Below are 16402 nucleotides of genomic sequence, written 5' to 3' on the forward strand. Positions count from 1 at the left end.
GATGGCACTACCTTGACAAGGTGGGTGTGTGTGTATGTGGTGTTTGTGTGGAGGGGGTCTGAATGTGTATGTGTGGTGTGTGTGTGGAGGGGGTCTGAAGGTGTGTGTGTGTGTGGGGGGGGGGGGGAGAAGTCTGAAGGTGTGTGTGTGGTGTGTGTGTGTGCGCGTGTCTCTGAAGGTGTGCATTTGTGTGTGTGTGTGTGTGGGAGGGGGACAGACAGGTAGTGTCCACCCTGCACTCTCTCTCAGCCAGTCTGTTCATCCCTCCTCTCCCTCATCTTTAACTTATTTTGCTCCTTCACTCTGTCTGCTCAATTAAGAGAGGGAACAGGTGCTAGAAGGAGAGAGCATGCTGCAGCCTTTTGGGCTGTCAAGACGAGGGGAATCAAAGAGAGAGAGAGGGAGGGAAGGAGAGTGAGAGGTGGAAGAGAGAGAGGCAGGTGAGGGGGAGGTAAAAAGAAGAAGACAGGGGAGGAGGAGATGGAACACTGTGCCAGATGAAGGCAGACCTGTTCATTTCATACCCTAGGCTGCAATATGGCAGAGTCCCCTAGGGAGGGACAGAGAGGGGAAAGGGAGGACCTTCTCCCTGCCACAGATTTCACTGTGTTGTTCACAGCACTCTAGATTCCTCCACTCTGTCTCAACTCCATCGATGTCAATAAAACAACTTAAAGAGAGTACTGCTACACAATAGTTTCTGCACAGTGCCTAATTTCGAAACTAAGTTTCCCTTTTATTATCTCACCTGCTAAACACTTGCATTGTTTGCACTAATAGGAATGTCACATCAACTGAACCAGAGTCCAACACCACACAGTCGCAAGTCTCCCCTAATTCCCCCTCCAGTGGACCCCATTCCCTCTCCAGTCTCCCCCTTTTTCCTCTCCAGTCCCCCATTTCCCTCTCCAGTTCTCCTCATTTCCCTCCAGTCTCTCCTCCCATTTCCCTCTCCAGTCCTCCCCTTTTTCTCTCCAGTCTCCCCCATTTCCCTCTCCAGTCTCCCTCATTTCCCTCTCCAGTCTCCCTCATTTCCTCTCCAGTCTCCCTCATTTCCTCTCCAGTCTCCCTCATTTTCCTCTCCAGTCTCCCTCATTTTCCTCTCCAGTCTCCCCTTTTTCCTCTCCAGTCTCCAGTCTCCCTCATTTCCCTCTCCAGTCTCCCTCATTTCCCTCTCCAGACTCCCTAATTTCCCTCTCCAGACTCCCTCATTCCCTCTCCAGTCTCCCTCATTTCCCTCTCCAGTCTCCCTCATTTCTCTCCAGTCCTCCCTCATTTCCCCTCCAGTCTCCCCATTACCCCTCTGTTGTGTATTGAATATTCTAGTTTTGTCCCTTAGGGCACCTGTAACCCCCCCTTGCTTACCTACGTTGAAATGCTTGGAATGGTTCTTCCTTCCTGTGAAACGCATTAAACAATAACCACGTTAATTTCTACTCCCGTCTCATGTCCTGTCCTTATATTATTTATATAGTTGTATAAGTAATACAGTGGTGCTATACAACACCCCTCCTTTTCCCCTAATTCCCCCTCCAGTGGTCCCTCCATTCCCTCTCCCATCTCCCCATTTCCCTCTCCAGTCTCCCCATTTTCCACATCTCTCCCCCTCCTCCACTCATCTGACGACGGGACGCTCCATGTCACTTCCTGTTACAAAGCCCACTGCTAACACTATATTCATTAGATAGGATGAAGGTTAGAGACTGCCAGGAAGTGAAGAATCATGGGAAATCAACTAAATGAGTGGGGGAAACGAAAGCTAATGCATTCTTCCTTCGTAATGAATAAAACATGGGTGGTGGTGTGTGTGTGTGTGTGTCAGGCGTTGCTAATACAGTGGACACAGCACATTACACAGTGCTGGCCCCTGCTGAGTCTGTCTGTGTGATCAGATCCAGGTCTTATTGTTGATTTTCATAATGACTATATGTGCACATCTTATGGATACCAAAATAGTAGAGGCACACAAGTTGTTTTGAAGTAGGTCACTCTGTAATTATATGCACGACCACCGTGCGTCCCACACGTAATGGTAATGTAGGTGGGTGTTTACAGTTTTGAACGTAATATTCCCTTACTGCTGTCTAGGTTCCAACCCGGCCTGATTGTATATATTCATTTAATTATTGATGCCAACATGTACCTCTCTGATTATTGAATGTGCATAAAGTGTAGCTTTTTGTATGGCCATGTTTTGTATAGCATCCACACCCACTATGCGTCATATGTGTAATGACTATGTGGGGTAAAATGTGGATATATTAGGGGATGGGATAAYGCGGTCTGCTTGACCTGATGAAGATCCGTGTTGGATCGTAACGTTGTCATTAAAGGTGGTAATTGGGGGCAAATTCAGTGTGCGGGCCWTTCTGTTCTTTTCAATTAAACTTCCTTACCCCAYCACCTAKGTGTTTTAAGGACATGCGTATGACCACAAACTGCTTTACACAGYCCACTGGTAAGTGCTAACAGTTCTGTTCATTAAATAGAACGATGGTTAGAGACCGCCGGGAAGTGAAGAATCATGGGAAATCACACTAAATGAGTGGGGCAAACGAAGCTAATGCATTCTTCCTTCGTAATGAATAAAACATGGGATGTGTGTGTGTGTGTGTGTGTGTGTATCAGGCGTTGCTAATACAGTGGACACACCACATTACACAGTGCTGGCCCCTGCTGGTGACTGTTAGAGTGTGTCTGTGTGATCGGCTACACCAGATGCTGCTGATGGCATGCAGAGACAGACCAGGAATTAAACTAATATGGCTGGAAAACCGCCTTAAATACATGTGACATCTCCTGTGAGAAAGAAAGCATAATTTATCTACTCCAAATAAGGTGCCACCTTTCTAAACATAGCCTAGCCAAATGCATATCTCAATTGAGTTGAGGGGGGACACCATAGACTTATTGAGGTATGATTCCGTCTCTGATTGTAGGGTAAGGACAAGAAACTGCATTACACTGCATCCCTCTAGGGTTTACACTGCATCCCTCTAGGGTTTACACTGCATCCCTCTAGGGTTTACACTGCATCCCTCTAGGGTTTACACTGCTCCTTAGGGTTTACACTGCATCCCTCTAGGGTTTACACTGCATCCCTCTAGGGTTTACACTGCATCCTCTAGGGTATCTATTTACAATGATATCCTCGTAGGGGTTTGCTAAAGACGGAAGCTGAGGCATGTTAAGCAGTGGACGCATCCCTCAGGGTTATTAGCAAGTTATTGCTGCATCCCTCTAGGTTTTACACTCGCATCCCTCTATCGAAAGACAGGAGTTGTAAGGAGTTAGAATATCAGAGAGTACATGTTGGCATTCAATAAGAAATTCATATGTTAGACATAAGGCCAAGTCTTTCTTCATCAAATGTTCCCCTGAGTTGAAGGTCTCGGGGTCCTCTCCCATCATGTTGGCTAGATGTCTCTTCCCGATGTTGAACTCCTCCACCTGCTTCTTGATGAACTCCTCCGAGAACTTCTCTGGGCCCGCTGCAGCCAGGTTCTTCCTGTGGAGCACAGCGCTCACACATAGCTGTCTGGACAGCACCTGGAGGAAAGAGGAGGTTCTTATGTTAGGATACATACTGTAGTATAGAACTGGTGCTTTTATAACCCAGGGCCTTGGTTTTCACAGGGATAGATGAATGTCAGTTATCTGGGCTAATAGACYGTCTCTGTAGRTGGCTCTGGTCTTTTAGGTGYATTAAATYAGTCTGAAACGGTGAGATTTGGCATTGACAAATAGACCAACTGATGTGCATTTGACAGCAAGGTATCCACTAGTAAATGGGACTTGGATTAACGTAGTACAACTGATGTGCATTTGACAGCAAGGTATCCACTAGTAAATGGGACTTGGATTAACGTAGTATAACGTTAGCTAGCTATGTCAACAAGCTCTGTGAGGCTTAGCTAACTAAGGTTCTATTAAACCAAAATATTGAGCCTTGTATGTCCACTATGTTCATGTAGCTAGCTAGCCATGTCCATTATGGCATGCATGTTGAGACAAGAAGAACAATATCTAGAAAGTCAACTAGCTAAGTTACTTAGCTAGCTGGYTGTCTTACTTCAATGRCAGTTTACATGTGAGCTAGTTGACAAGGCAGCGCATTGCTACTAGCGCTTAGCTATTTCAAGGACAACTCAGCCCTTCTCTGCAGTGCAGCCCCGTTGACATTACCGTGAAAACATGCCGAATTAAACTCTTGGCTTTACCTGGCGAGTTAAATTTGACGAGACTGTGTTAAAATTGAAGCAGCAATTTCCGCATTTCCAGAGAAAAGATCCCACGGTTCTTCCACCGGAGGCCGCCATGTTTGCTGTACGACGCTCTCGTGAAAACAGGAAGTACGTCGATAGCAATGCATTTGTGTTACAATGTAACTGTTACAATGTTGCTACATTTCATTTCTCACAGTATATTTGGCAAAATTCGSATACAAAGTATTTGTTTCTACAAAACAATAACCGTATTTGATAAATCCATAGAATAACTAGAATAAATGTATAGGTTGTTCAGTCCCTTTGTTGCATCCTACAATTAGGTATTATAACAAATATGTGATTTTATTATTATTCTTTACAATGGGATATGAGGGTAGCATTCATAATTTTGGTCAACGTTTCGTGTCGGACCCTAGATAGTAGGGAACATTTAAACTGGTACAAATCACCCAACCCTACTACACCTGTTCAGATGAGCTACGAAAACTAATCCAAGCTGGAAGCTATCGGACCACATAGACTGCAGAACGATTTGTTGACATGGTGAGGTTTTTTGGGGGGGTTAAACAACAAACAGCTATACAACTATAAAACTTTACCACTATAAAACTATGCAAACTACCATACAACTATAAACTATACAACTATACAGAAGTATAATAAAATTATTCACTATGCTTCAGCTGTGACATAAGTGTTGGATACTTGGACTCCCCCTTCATGGATTTAAAACCATATAGGATTGTTGTAGGCATTGGCTGGAGGGAGTTTCCACCATTGCTAGTTTCCAAATGTTAAAATACTGAACTTTTCCTTTAAGAAACTCTTCTCTCCACTGCGGCTTCCTGGTGTTGTGTAAGGTCCCCCGGAAAAGTTAACAGAGTAAAAAAACGATTTGTTGCACATGATCTATTATGAGACGACAAAGTAGAATATCATCTTCAAAACGGAGATGACATAAAGTAAATATTTCAGAAATGAATCCACACGGCAGAGTGAGTTAATGGAGTAAGGGTTATATAGTATAAGGGAGAGTAGTATCGCCTGGACTAAGTAAGAGAACAGTGACTTAATGTTATGTGTTAAGTCTGACGTGGATCAGTACAGACACTGTTAAAGGGAGGTAGTGCCTCACAATGTTTTTCTTTAAATTTACTTTTTATCAAACCAGTTTGTTAGCTCTATATGAAGTGTTTGTGTAGTTAATTAACTTGTACTTGGTGGAGAGGAAGGGCTTACGGATGGACATGAGGAGATGGGTTATGAACTGTGAGCAGTGGTGGAAAAAATACCCAAATGTCATACTTGAGTAAAAGTAAAGATACCTTAATAGAAAATGACTGAAGTAAAAGTGAAAGTCACCCAGTAAAATACTACTTGAGTAAAAGTCTAAAAGTATTTGGTTTAAAATTTATCTTAAGTATCAAAAGWAAATGTAATCWCTAAAATATACTTAASTATCAAAWGTAAAAGTACAAGTATAAATCCTTTAACATTCCTWATATTAAGCTAATCAGACRGCATGATYTTSTAGTTTTACGGATAGCCAGGGGGACACTTCAACACTCAGACATCATTTACAAACTAAGCATTTGTGTTCAGTGAGTCTGCCAAATTGGAGGCGTTCGGGATGATCTCTTGATAAGTGTGAATTAGACAATTTTCCTGTCCTGCTAAGCATTCAAAATGTAACTAGTACTTTTGGGTGTCAGGGAAAATGTAAGGAGTAAAAAGTACATTMTTTTCTTTAGGAATGTAGTGAAGTAAAAGTTGTCAACAATACCTCAAAAAACTACTTAAGTAGTACTTTAATGTATTTTTACTTAAGTACTTTCCACCACTGACTGTGAGTATATTTGGGTGTGTACACTTGAATTCTGTTTGATGTACAAACATATTCACCAACATTCTTCTCTCTGTTACAACATGTTTAGGCTTACAGTGGTGAGACAATGTTGGGGACCAACTGGTTCCTACAGGGAGGAGGTGGATCAGTGAAACACTTTGTACCTTGACTCTCCMTTCAGTTCACCAGACAGCAGAATGAAGAGCAGAGCTTCACACAAAGGGGAGAAATAAATTAATGATCACTACTGTAAGTTGTTGGGTCGTGTGTAATATGCTAGTGATACAGTGCATTTGGAAAGTATTCAGACCTCTTGACTTTTTCCACATTTTGTTACGTTACAGCCTTATCCTAAAATTGATTAAATAGTTTTTTCCCCTCATCAATCGACACGCAATACCCCATAATAACAATGCAAAAACAGGTTTTTAGACATTTTTGCAAATTTATAGAATTAAAAAAAATGTCAATATTACATTTCCATAAGTATTTAGACCCTTCACTCAGTACTTTGTTGGAGCACCTTTGGCAGAAATTACAGCCTCGAGTCTTCTTGGGTATGACGCTACAAGCTTGGCACACCTGTATTTGGGCAGTTTCTCCCATTCTTCTCTGCAGATCCTCTCATGCTCTGTCAGGTTAGGTGGGGAGCGTCGCTGCACAGCTATTTTCAGGTCTCTCCAAAGATGTTTGATCTGGTTCAAGTCCGGGCTCTGGCTGTGCCACTCAAGGACATTCAGATACATGTCTCGAAGTCACTCCTGCTTTGTCTTGGTTGTGTGCATAGGGTTGTTGTCCTGTTGGAAGTTCAACCTTTGTCCCAGTCTGAGGTCCTGAGCGGTCTGGAGCAGGTTTTCATCAAGGATTGCTCTGTACTTTTCTCTGTTCATCTTTCCCTCGGTCCTGACTATTGTCCCAGTCCCTGCTGCTTAAAAACATCCCCACAGCATGATTCTGTCACCGCTATGCTTCACCGTAGGGATGATGCCAGGTTTCCTCCAGACTTGACGCTTTGCATTCAGGCCAAAGAGTTCAATGTTGGTTTCATCAGACCAGACAATCTTGTTTCTCATGGTGCGGGAGTCCTTTAGGTGCCTTTTGGCAAACTACAAGCGGGCTGTCATGTTCATTTTACTGAGGAGTGGCTTCCGTCTGGCCGCTCTACTGTAAAGGCCTGATTGGTGGAGTGCTGCAGAGATGGTTGTTCTTCTGGAAGGTTCTCCCATCTCCACAGTGGAACTCTGGAGCTCTGTCAGAGTGACCATCGTGTTCTTGGTCACCTCCCTGACCAAGGCCTTTCACCCCCGATTGGTCAGTTTGGCCGGGGGACCAGCTCTAGGAAAAGTSTTGTTGGTTCCAAACTTCTTCCATTTAAGAATGATGGAGGCCACTGTGTTCTTRGGGACCTTCAATGCTGCAGACATTCCCCAGATCTGTTCCCYGACACAATCCTGTCTCGGAGCTCAACGGACAATTCCTTCGACCTTATGGCTTGGTTTTTGCCCTGACATGCACTGTCAACTGTGGGACCTTATATAGACAGGTTGTGTGCCACTCCAAATCATGTCCAATTCATTGAATTTACCACAGGTGGACTCAAGGATGATCAATGGAAACAGGATGCACCTGATCTCAATTTCGAGTCTAATAGCAAAGTGTCTGAATACTTATGTAAATAAGGTATTTCTGTTTTGGATTTGTAATAAATTTGCTAACATTTCAAAAAAACTGTTTTCACTTTGTCATTATGGTRTATTGTGTGTAGAATGATGAGGAAAGCATTGTATTTAATCCATTTTAGAATAAGGCTGTAACGTAACAAAATGTGTAAAAAGTAAAGAGGTCTGGATTTCTGAATGCACTGCATGTTCAAAGTGTTGTTTTTCACTTAGTCAGTAATGTCGGTTATAGACACTTTCTAGCTTGAGTCGCAAGAAAATACCAATCCTGGTCCTGGAAAGCTAGGTGTGCAGGCTTTAGTTCCAGCCCAGTACTAATACACCTGACTAGCTACAACGGGGAGACTGTAATGATTTTCCCGGGTAGGGGAAATGGCTTGGATGCATTCGACTTTTAAGAATGCTGCATGACTACCATGGCAGATGAGTCCTGTGTATCTAAAGTCTATTGCAGATAACTTCCTCATGTCTTATCCTCAGTGATCCAAAATGTCTTCTGTTGCTGAGCTTCTGCTGGCCACTCTGGAGGACCTGCTCGAAGTAGATCTAAAGATGTTTAAATGGCGCCTGACCCAGGACGTGCTGGAAGGCTTTCCTCACATTCCAGTGAGCCAGCTGGAGAATGCTGACAGACTGGACATTACAAACACGATGGTGGAGACCTACGGTCCTGAGGGAGCTGTGAAGATCTCACTGGAAATCCTGAGGAAGATGAATCAGAACCAACTGTCTGATACGTTAAAGAACCAGTACAATGAGGGTGAGACAACAGAAGCAGCAGGTTAGACAATTCTACTACGTTTAAGATTATTATCATTTTTACATAACAAGCAGCGACACATGGCAGGCAGCAGAAAATCCCAGACGAAATTGATGTACTAAAACAGCTCTCTCTCTCTCTCTCTCTCAGCCTCTCTCTCAGCCTCTCTCTCAGCCCCGAGTGCTCCAGTGGTTTTAGAAGTCAGAGGTAAGCTGTTTGAATCAACACAACAGCACCCAGAGGGCAGAATTTGAAACGTGCATATGCCGTGTTCACATACTATTGGACKGCAGGTAGCCTAGTGGTTAGAGCGTTGGGCTGGTAAACGAAAGGTTGCTGGATCAAATCCCTGACCTGACAAGGTAAAAATCTATCGTTCTGCCCCTGAACAAGGCAGTTAACCCACTGTTCCTAGGTTGTCATTGTAAATAAGAATTTGTTCTTGACTGACTTGCCTAGTTAAATAAAGGTAAAATCGTAAATGTCTAGTTCCGACTGGGAAGTTTCACTTGAACAACCCTCCCAGTCGCAATTATAAGTGGGAAACTCAGAGAAAATGTTGTGGTGATTGACCTTTGACCTTCTCAACCAAATGACAATAAATCTATTTTTGACAACTACGACATCATCAATATGGATAATGTATCTAGTTTGACCATATTGTCAATGTTAAGCAAGCTTGCTAACTTTATTATTAGTAACGTTATCTAGCTTATCAAGCTAGCTGTATCACAACCAGCCGTGATTTGGGCGGCGGTGGACAAATGGGCGAGCGTCGTCCGGGTTTGGCCGGTGTAGGCCGTCATCGTAAATAAGAATTTGTTCATGTCGACATCGAGACAAAATGTAAAATACATCATCATTTGGTTAGTATCTGGTGACATAGCCAGATCATTTATGGTTGCTAAAAAGACGTTTGACAAAACAACCTGACCAAAACATGTCATAATGACGTCAATACACACACACAAACAAACACATAGCGTTACCATGGCAGTAATATAAAAAGTAAACTTACTGGATCTTTGTTTTTTTCTTGCTGTCCAAGACAAACTGAAATCCTACCTTAAGAATAAGTACGGCTGTATATATGAGGGGACGTCAAAGGAAGGTGATTTCATCTACCTAGACCAGATCTACACTGAGCTCCATGTGATCGAGGGGGCCTGGGGAGGGGTCAGAGATGAGCATGAGGTCATACAWCTGGAATCCAGAACACCAGCCACAGGAGAGGCCACTATTGAAGCCAACAACATTTTCAAACCCCGACCTGATCAAAAAAAGCCAATCAGAACAGGGCTTACACTGGGCATCGCTGGCGTGGGAAAGACTGTCTCCGTTCAGAAGTTTATTCACGACTGGGCAGAAGGAAAGGAGAACCAAGACATTGATTTCATCTTTCCACTTCCTTTTTGCCAAATTAATTCTAATATAGGGGATAAGGACTGCAGTCTGATTGAACTGCTTCATCAATTCTTCACTGTCATGGGACCGGTGAAGACACTGGGGGAAGGTTCTAAAGTTCTGTTCATCTTTGATGGTCTGGACGAGAATCGACTTCCTCTGAACTTCAACAGTAAGGTTCTGACAGACGACACAAAGCCAGCCTCGCTGGACCAACTGATCACAAACCTCATCACAGGAGAGCTCCTCCCCTCTGCTCTCATCTGGATAACCTCCCGACCTGCTGCAGCCAATCAGATCCCTCGTCAACACATCCACCAGTGGACAGAGGTACAAGGGTTCAATGACCAACAGAAGGAGAAGTACTTCACAAAGAAAATTAGTGATAAGAACCTGGCCAGCAGAATCATCAACCATGTCAAGTCATCAAGGAGCCTCCACATCATGTGCCACATACCAGTGTTCTGTTGGATTTTATTAGCCACTGTTCTAGAGAAGCTGTTGGATCAAGCAGGGAGTGGAGATTTGCCCAAAACCCTGACTGAGACATACTTACACTTCCTGATCTTTCAGACAGACAGGATGAGAGCAAAAGGGAATTCCGTAGGAAGTGACAACATAGTCCTCAAACTTGGAGAGCTGGCATTTCATCAGCTGGAGAAGGGATATCTTATCTTCTATGAGGAAGAACCTGACAAAGTGTGGCATTGGAGTCAGAAAAGCATCCGTGTACTCAGGTTTGTGCACCGAGATCTTTAAGGTGGAGGGGAGGACCAGTCAGAAGACAGTGTTCAGCTTGTTCATCTGAGCATCCAGGAGTGTCTTGCTGCTGTTTATGTGTTTCTCACATTCATAACCTGCAATAAAAACCCACTGGTCAACAGAACTCCTCCTTTTTGCGGAAATTTCGGAAACACCAACCTATGATGAACTTCCTCAAGTGCAGTGGACAAGGCCTAAAGAGTAAGAATGGACACCTGGACCTGTTCCTCGTTTCCTTCTGGCCTCTCACTGGAGTCCAATCAGACTCTCCTACAAGGCCTACTGACACAGACAGGAAGCAGCTCACATACCAATGGAGGAAATAGTTGAGTACATCAAGATGAAGATCAGGAAGAATCCCTCTCCAGAGAGAACCATCAATCTGTTCCACTGTCTGAGGTGAGCTGAATGACCATTCTCTAGTGAAGGAGATCCAAAGATACCTGAGCTCAGGAAGTCTCCAGCAGCCAAACTGTCACCTGCACTGTTTTCAGCTCTGGTGTTTGTGTTGCTGTCTTCAGAAGAAGAGCTGGATGTGTTTGACCTGAAGAAATACTTTAGATCAGAGGAGGGTCTTCTGAGGATGCTGCCAGTAGTCAAAGCTCCAGAACAGCCCTGTGAGTAACTGTTAGGACATTTTAAATACTGATCATCAGGAAGAAATTTTTAAATGAATATATATATATATATATATATATATATATAATAATTATATATATATATATATATTTATATATATAATATATATATACACTGCTCAAAAAAATAAAGGAACACTAAAATAACACATCCTAGATCTGAATGAATGAAATATTCTTATTAAATACTTTTTTCTTTACATAGTTGAATGTGCTGACAACAAAATCACACAAATTATCAATGGAATCAATTTATCAACCCATGAGGTCTGGTTTGGAGTCACACTCAAAATTATAGTGGAAACCACCACTACAGGCTGATCCAACTTTGATGTAATGTCCTTAAACAAGTGAAAATGAGGCTCAGTAGTGTGGTGTGGCTCACGTGCCTGTATGACCTCTCGTACATCGCCTGGGCATGCTCCTGATGAGGTGCGGATGGCTCCTGAGGGATTCCTCCCAGACCTGGACTAAAGCATCCGCAACTCCTGGACAGTCTGTGGTGCAACGTGGCGTTGGTGGATGGAGCGGACATGATGTCCCAGATGTGCTCAATTGGATTCAGGTCTGGGGAACGGGCGGGCCAGTCCATAGCATCAAATGCCTTCCTCTTGCAGGAACTGCTGACACACTCCAGCCACATGAGGTCTAGCATTGTCTTGCATTAGGAGGAACCCGGGCCAACCGACCAGCATATGTCTCACAAGGGGTCTGAGGATCTCATCTCGGTACCTAATGGCAGTCAGGCTACTCTGGCGGAGCACATGGAGGGCTGTGCGGTCCCCCAAAGAAATGCCACCCCACACCATGACTGACCCACTGCCAAACCGGTCATGCCTGGAGGATGTTGCAGGCAGCAGAAGTTCTCCACGCGGCTCCAGACTCTGTCACGTCTGTCACTTGCTCAGTGTGAACCTGCTTTCATCTGTGAAGAGCACAGGGCGCCAGTGGCGAATTTGCCAATCTTGGTGTTCTCTGGCAAATGCCAAACGTCCTGCACGGTGTTGGGCTGTAAGCACAACCCACCTGTGGACGTCGGGCCCTCATACCACCCTCATGGAGTCTGTTTCTGACCGTTTGAGCAGACACATGCACATTTGTGGCCTGCTGGAGGTCATTTTGCAGGGCTCTGGCAGTGCTCTCCTTGCACAAAGGCGAGGTAGCGGTCCTGCTGCTGGGTTGTTGCCCTCCTACGGCCTCCTCACGTCTCCTGATGTACTGGCCTGTCTCCTGGTAGCGCCTCCATGCTCTGGACACTACGCTGACAGACACAGCAAACCTTCTTGCCAGAGCTCGCATTGATGTGCCATCCTGGATGAGCTGCACTACCTGAGCCACTTGTGTGGGTTGTAGACTCCGTCTCATGCTACCACTAGAGTGAAAGCACCGCCAGCATTCAAAAGTGACCAAACATCAGCAGGAAGCATAGGAACTGAGAAGTGGTCTGTGGTCGCCACCTGCCAAGAACCACTCCTTTATTGGGGGTGTCTTGCTAATTGCCTATAATTTCCACCTGTTGTCTATTCCATTTGCACAACAGCATGTGAAATTTATTGTCAATCAGTGTTGCTTCCTAAGTGGACAGTTTGATTTCAAGAAGTGTGATTGACTTGGAGTTACATTGTGTTGTTAAAGTGTTCCCTTTATTTTTTTGAGCAGTGTATAAATAGTTATACTCCTATGCTACTTCTCAAATAACATGCTGTAAAATCTCAAATAGTCTATTTTAAACATCTCATTTAGGCTGAATCAATGTAACCTCTCAAACCGATGCTGCAAAGCGCTGGGCACAGCTCTCATCTCCTCACACTTGGAAGAGCTGGACCTGAGTGGCAACGACCTGCAGGATTTAGGAGTGAAGCTGCTGTCTGCTGGACTGCAAAGTCCACAATGTAAACTGGTGACACTTAAGTGAGTGTTCCTGTACTTGTTCAACAAGTAATAATTGTTCATTAGATCAACATGTGTTTAGAGGCCAATTTCAATTTAATTAACTTTCAGTTTCAATACTGCAAAACAAAAGTCCTGTAAAACAAACTTTTAAATTCACATCATTTTCATTTTCTCCAATAATTAATTCAGCAAWTTTTTTTTTAGCAGTATTTTAGCCATGCTGATAGGAATATAACTATTTTAGCAATACTTTAGTTTTCCTCGTTGTTTGTGAGCAACATGGTTTAGAAGTGTCTGAARTAGTTTAGTACTACGTACAGTACTTTATCATAATCCAAAAGTCAATGTGAACATCACATTTTAGACTGAAGTTTAATGCATATCAACTTTGAGAGAAGAAGCAAAATGCATCTGTCATTTTTGATATTCATGTGAAATCATGGTGCAGGCTGTCAGGCTGTCAGGTCACAGAGGAAGGATGTGCTGCCCTGGCTTCAGCTCTGAGGTCAAACCCCTCCCACCTGAGAGAGCTGGACCTGAGCTACAATGACCCAGGAGACTCAGGAGTGAAGCTGCTCTTTGCTATACGGGAGAATCCATACTGTAAACTGGAGAAACTCAAGTATGTTGAGGTTTTGGATCAATCAGTACTCAGTGTAACACAATGTATTCCCCAGTATGTCTCCTTCCTCTGTGTGTCTACAGTAAAGTGTGTGTGTGTGTGTGTGTGTAAGACTAATTGACTGTCTGCTCCTCTGCTTTTCCTATAGTGTGGACCATGGTAGAGGGTGCAGGTTAAAATCAGGGCCCCAAAAATGTGAGTTTTTTGTTTAATGCATGGACATAGGCTGTGTGTGTTGGACCTGGGTTTAATACATGTGTTCGATTATGTGTTGTTTAAATGCTTATTTTCTGTGTATTTGAGTATTTTCACAAATAATGTGGCCCTAATCAACTACTTCTATTGGAAGTACTTTAAAGTATTTTTAAAAAACATATTCCTGAATACATTATTTCAAATTCCAAACAGACCTGGGGTCAAATGCATGGGAGTATTTAAATGTTTGTGTAAATACTGTGTATTTTCAAATACATGCTTAACAAGTGTTTTTTCCCCCAAATGCAATATATTTCAATCCTGGTCTCCCCATTTAGATGCCTGTGATCTCACACTGGACCCAAACACAGCACACAGAACCCTCTCTCTGTCTGAGGAGAACAGGAAGGTGGAATGGACCTGGAAGGAGMAGCCATATTCCGATCACCCAGAGAGATTTGAGGACTATGAACAGGTGCTGTGTAGAGAGGGTCTGACTGGGTGCTGTTACTGGGAGGTAGAGTTGAGTGGGAGGGCTTGTATAGCAGTAACATATAAAGGAATCAGCAGGAGAGGAAAGGGTCCTAACAGTCGGCTTGGAGCCAATGACAAGTCCTGGAATCTGAACAGCTTTTATGACAGCTACTCTGCCAGGCACAATTATAAGAGAACTGACATACCTGTCCCCTCGTCCCGCTCCAACAGAGTAGGAGTGTATCTGGACTGGCCGGCCGGCACTCTGTCCTTCTACAGCGTCTCCTCTGACACACTGACCCACTTGCACACATTCCACTCTACATTCACTGAGCCTGTCTACCCAGGGTTTTATGTAGGGGGTGACACAGGGACTGTGACCCTGTGTCAGGTCAAATAACCTCCTGTGTCCTGGAGTAACACCAGAGTCTTCAGAGAAGTCATACTCCTGTTCAATCACATCTGGGTGACCTGATGGGATACGTTTCACTCTAATCATGACATGAATGAGTAAGTTAACATGAATATACCGTACATCTCTAAAGTTGACTGACCTTGTAACTAGAATCACCCCACTGCTGTAAAAACCTCCCATTTAAAATCTCTAGTTGTTATTGCTTTTCCTTATTGTTTGTAATAAAATGTTTCTAGAATGTTCTGTTTTTTTTAACGTTCTACTTTTAGATACAATAAGCAGAGGTGCTGTTGGCGTCTTTCAATATTTTACTAAAGTAGGATACATAGTACATACCACAGGAGGTTGGTGGCACCTTAACTGGGGAGGACGGACTCGTGGTAATGACTGGAGAGGAATCAGTAGAATGGTATCAAATAACCTAATGCCTTTCCATTTACTCCCTTCCAGACATTATTATCAGCCGTCCTCCCCTCAACAGCCTCCTCTGGTACAGACACTTATTTGATATTATTGAGAGACTGAGGCACAAGGCAGTGAGCAGCAACAGGTTACAGTACATGAATTGGCAAGGGTAAACATCACTTCATAGGCCTGTTAAGTAGTATGCAAGTCCAGATCATTTCTGCATCTAGAAGAAGAGGTAAGTACACTGCAGACCTGGTTTGACTTGTTTTGTGTGTGTGTGTGTGAGTGTGTGTGTGTGTGGTGTTTAGAGATCAATGCTGTGTCTTCACTGAGATTACTTTGATAGAGTTGGAATGGGAATTCTGGGAGATGAATCAAAGTGAAGGGGCGCAGACTCCCGGCCCGTGCCAGTCGATATGGTGGCGTGGTTAATTCGCCTAAGGAATGCTGTCGTGGAGCTAATGATAAACGGTGTTTGCCCCGGTTTTAGCCACGAGCATGCTCCTGCTCACAAAGAAAAATAGTGTTCGACCCGTGGTCTCTAATTCACAGTGGGGGGTGAGGGGTGCCACATAAATCAAACCTCTGCCTCAGTCCCACTCTGACAGGACAGGGGAGCCTCAGCWGATTGGGTTGTGGAGATATTYGTGTGTGTGTGTGTGTGCGCACGCCGAGGAGAGAGTTCTTCATGTGTAAACTGTGAAACATGACACTAGGTTGTAATTACTTCAAACAAGACACTGTTAGTTTTTGTAATGTGTTTTATTAAATTACAGCATTTTATTAATCTGGATTTCTGCACTTTGTTCAAAATATATCTAAATAGATAACAAATACCTTGCCAACTGTTAGACTGAAAGACATATACTGTATAAGGAGAAGTACATTCGTTTATTGGGCCTATATTATGGATGCCTGGTTGCTTGTTGGCACATCTATGATAGGCTACCTCGCCGCTCACAGTCATTAGGAAATTGGCTTCCATCCAATCCAGTCATTGTTCCATATGGACTACCAAGGCATTCCAGCAGACATTCATCCTGAAAGACACTGCCACAACAGACAACGATGACCTCC

At 43.7% G+C, this 16402-nt stretch overlaps 2 protein-coding genes across 2 annotated transcripts in view; one reads left to right on the top strand and one right to left on the bottom strand.

Annotated features, from left to right (window-relative positions):
• mrps9 (mitochondrial ribosomal protein S9) overlaps positions 1 to 4357 on the bottom strand; it is a 19057-nt gene extending 14700 nt beyond the window's left edge. The window contains 2 exon segments of the mRNA XM_070440369.1: positions 3345 to 3549; positions 4221 to 4357. Of these exon segments, the coding sequence (XP_070296470.1) occupies positions 3345 to 3549; positions 4221 to 4319 (304 nt within the window). The 5' untranslated portion in view covers positions 4320 to 4357.
• A 195-nt stretch (positions 4358 to 4552) lies between these two features.
• LOC112074053 (NACHT, LRR and PYD domains-containing protein 3-like) lies at positions 4553 to 15155 on the top strand. Its single transcript, XM_070440370.1, has 10 exons — positions 4553 to 4772; positions 6164 to 6324; positions 8235 to 8535; positions 8665 to 8721; positions 9563 to 10673; positions 11104 to 11272; positions 13039 to 13229; positions 13660 to 13833; positions 13982 to 14028; positions 14367 to 15155. Exons 3-10 carry the CDS (start codon positions 8244 to 8246, stop codon positions 14900 to 14902), a joined length of 2577 nt encoding a protein of 858 aa, XP_070296471.1. The 5' UTR covers positions 4553 to 4772; positions 6164 to 6324; positions 8235 to 8243; the 3' UTR covers positions 14903 to 15155.
• The last annotated feature ends 1247 nt before the right edge of the window (positions 15156 to 16402 follow it).

The sequence above is a fragment of the Salvelinus sp. IW2-2015 genome, unplaced genomic scaffold (genome assembly GCF_002910315.2).
Source record: "Salvelinus sp. IW2-2015 unplaced genomic scaffold, ASM291031v2 Un_scaffold2474, whole genome shotgun sequence".
Lineage (NCBI taxonomy): Eukaryota > Metazoa > Chordata > Actinopteri > Salmoniformes > Salmonidae > Salvelinus > Salvelinus sp. IW2-2015.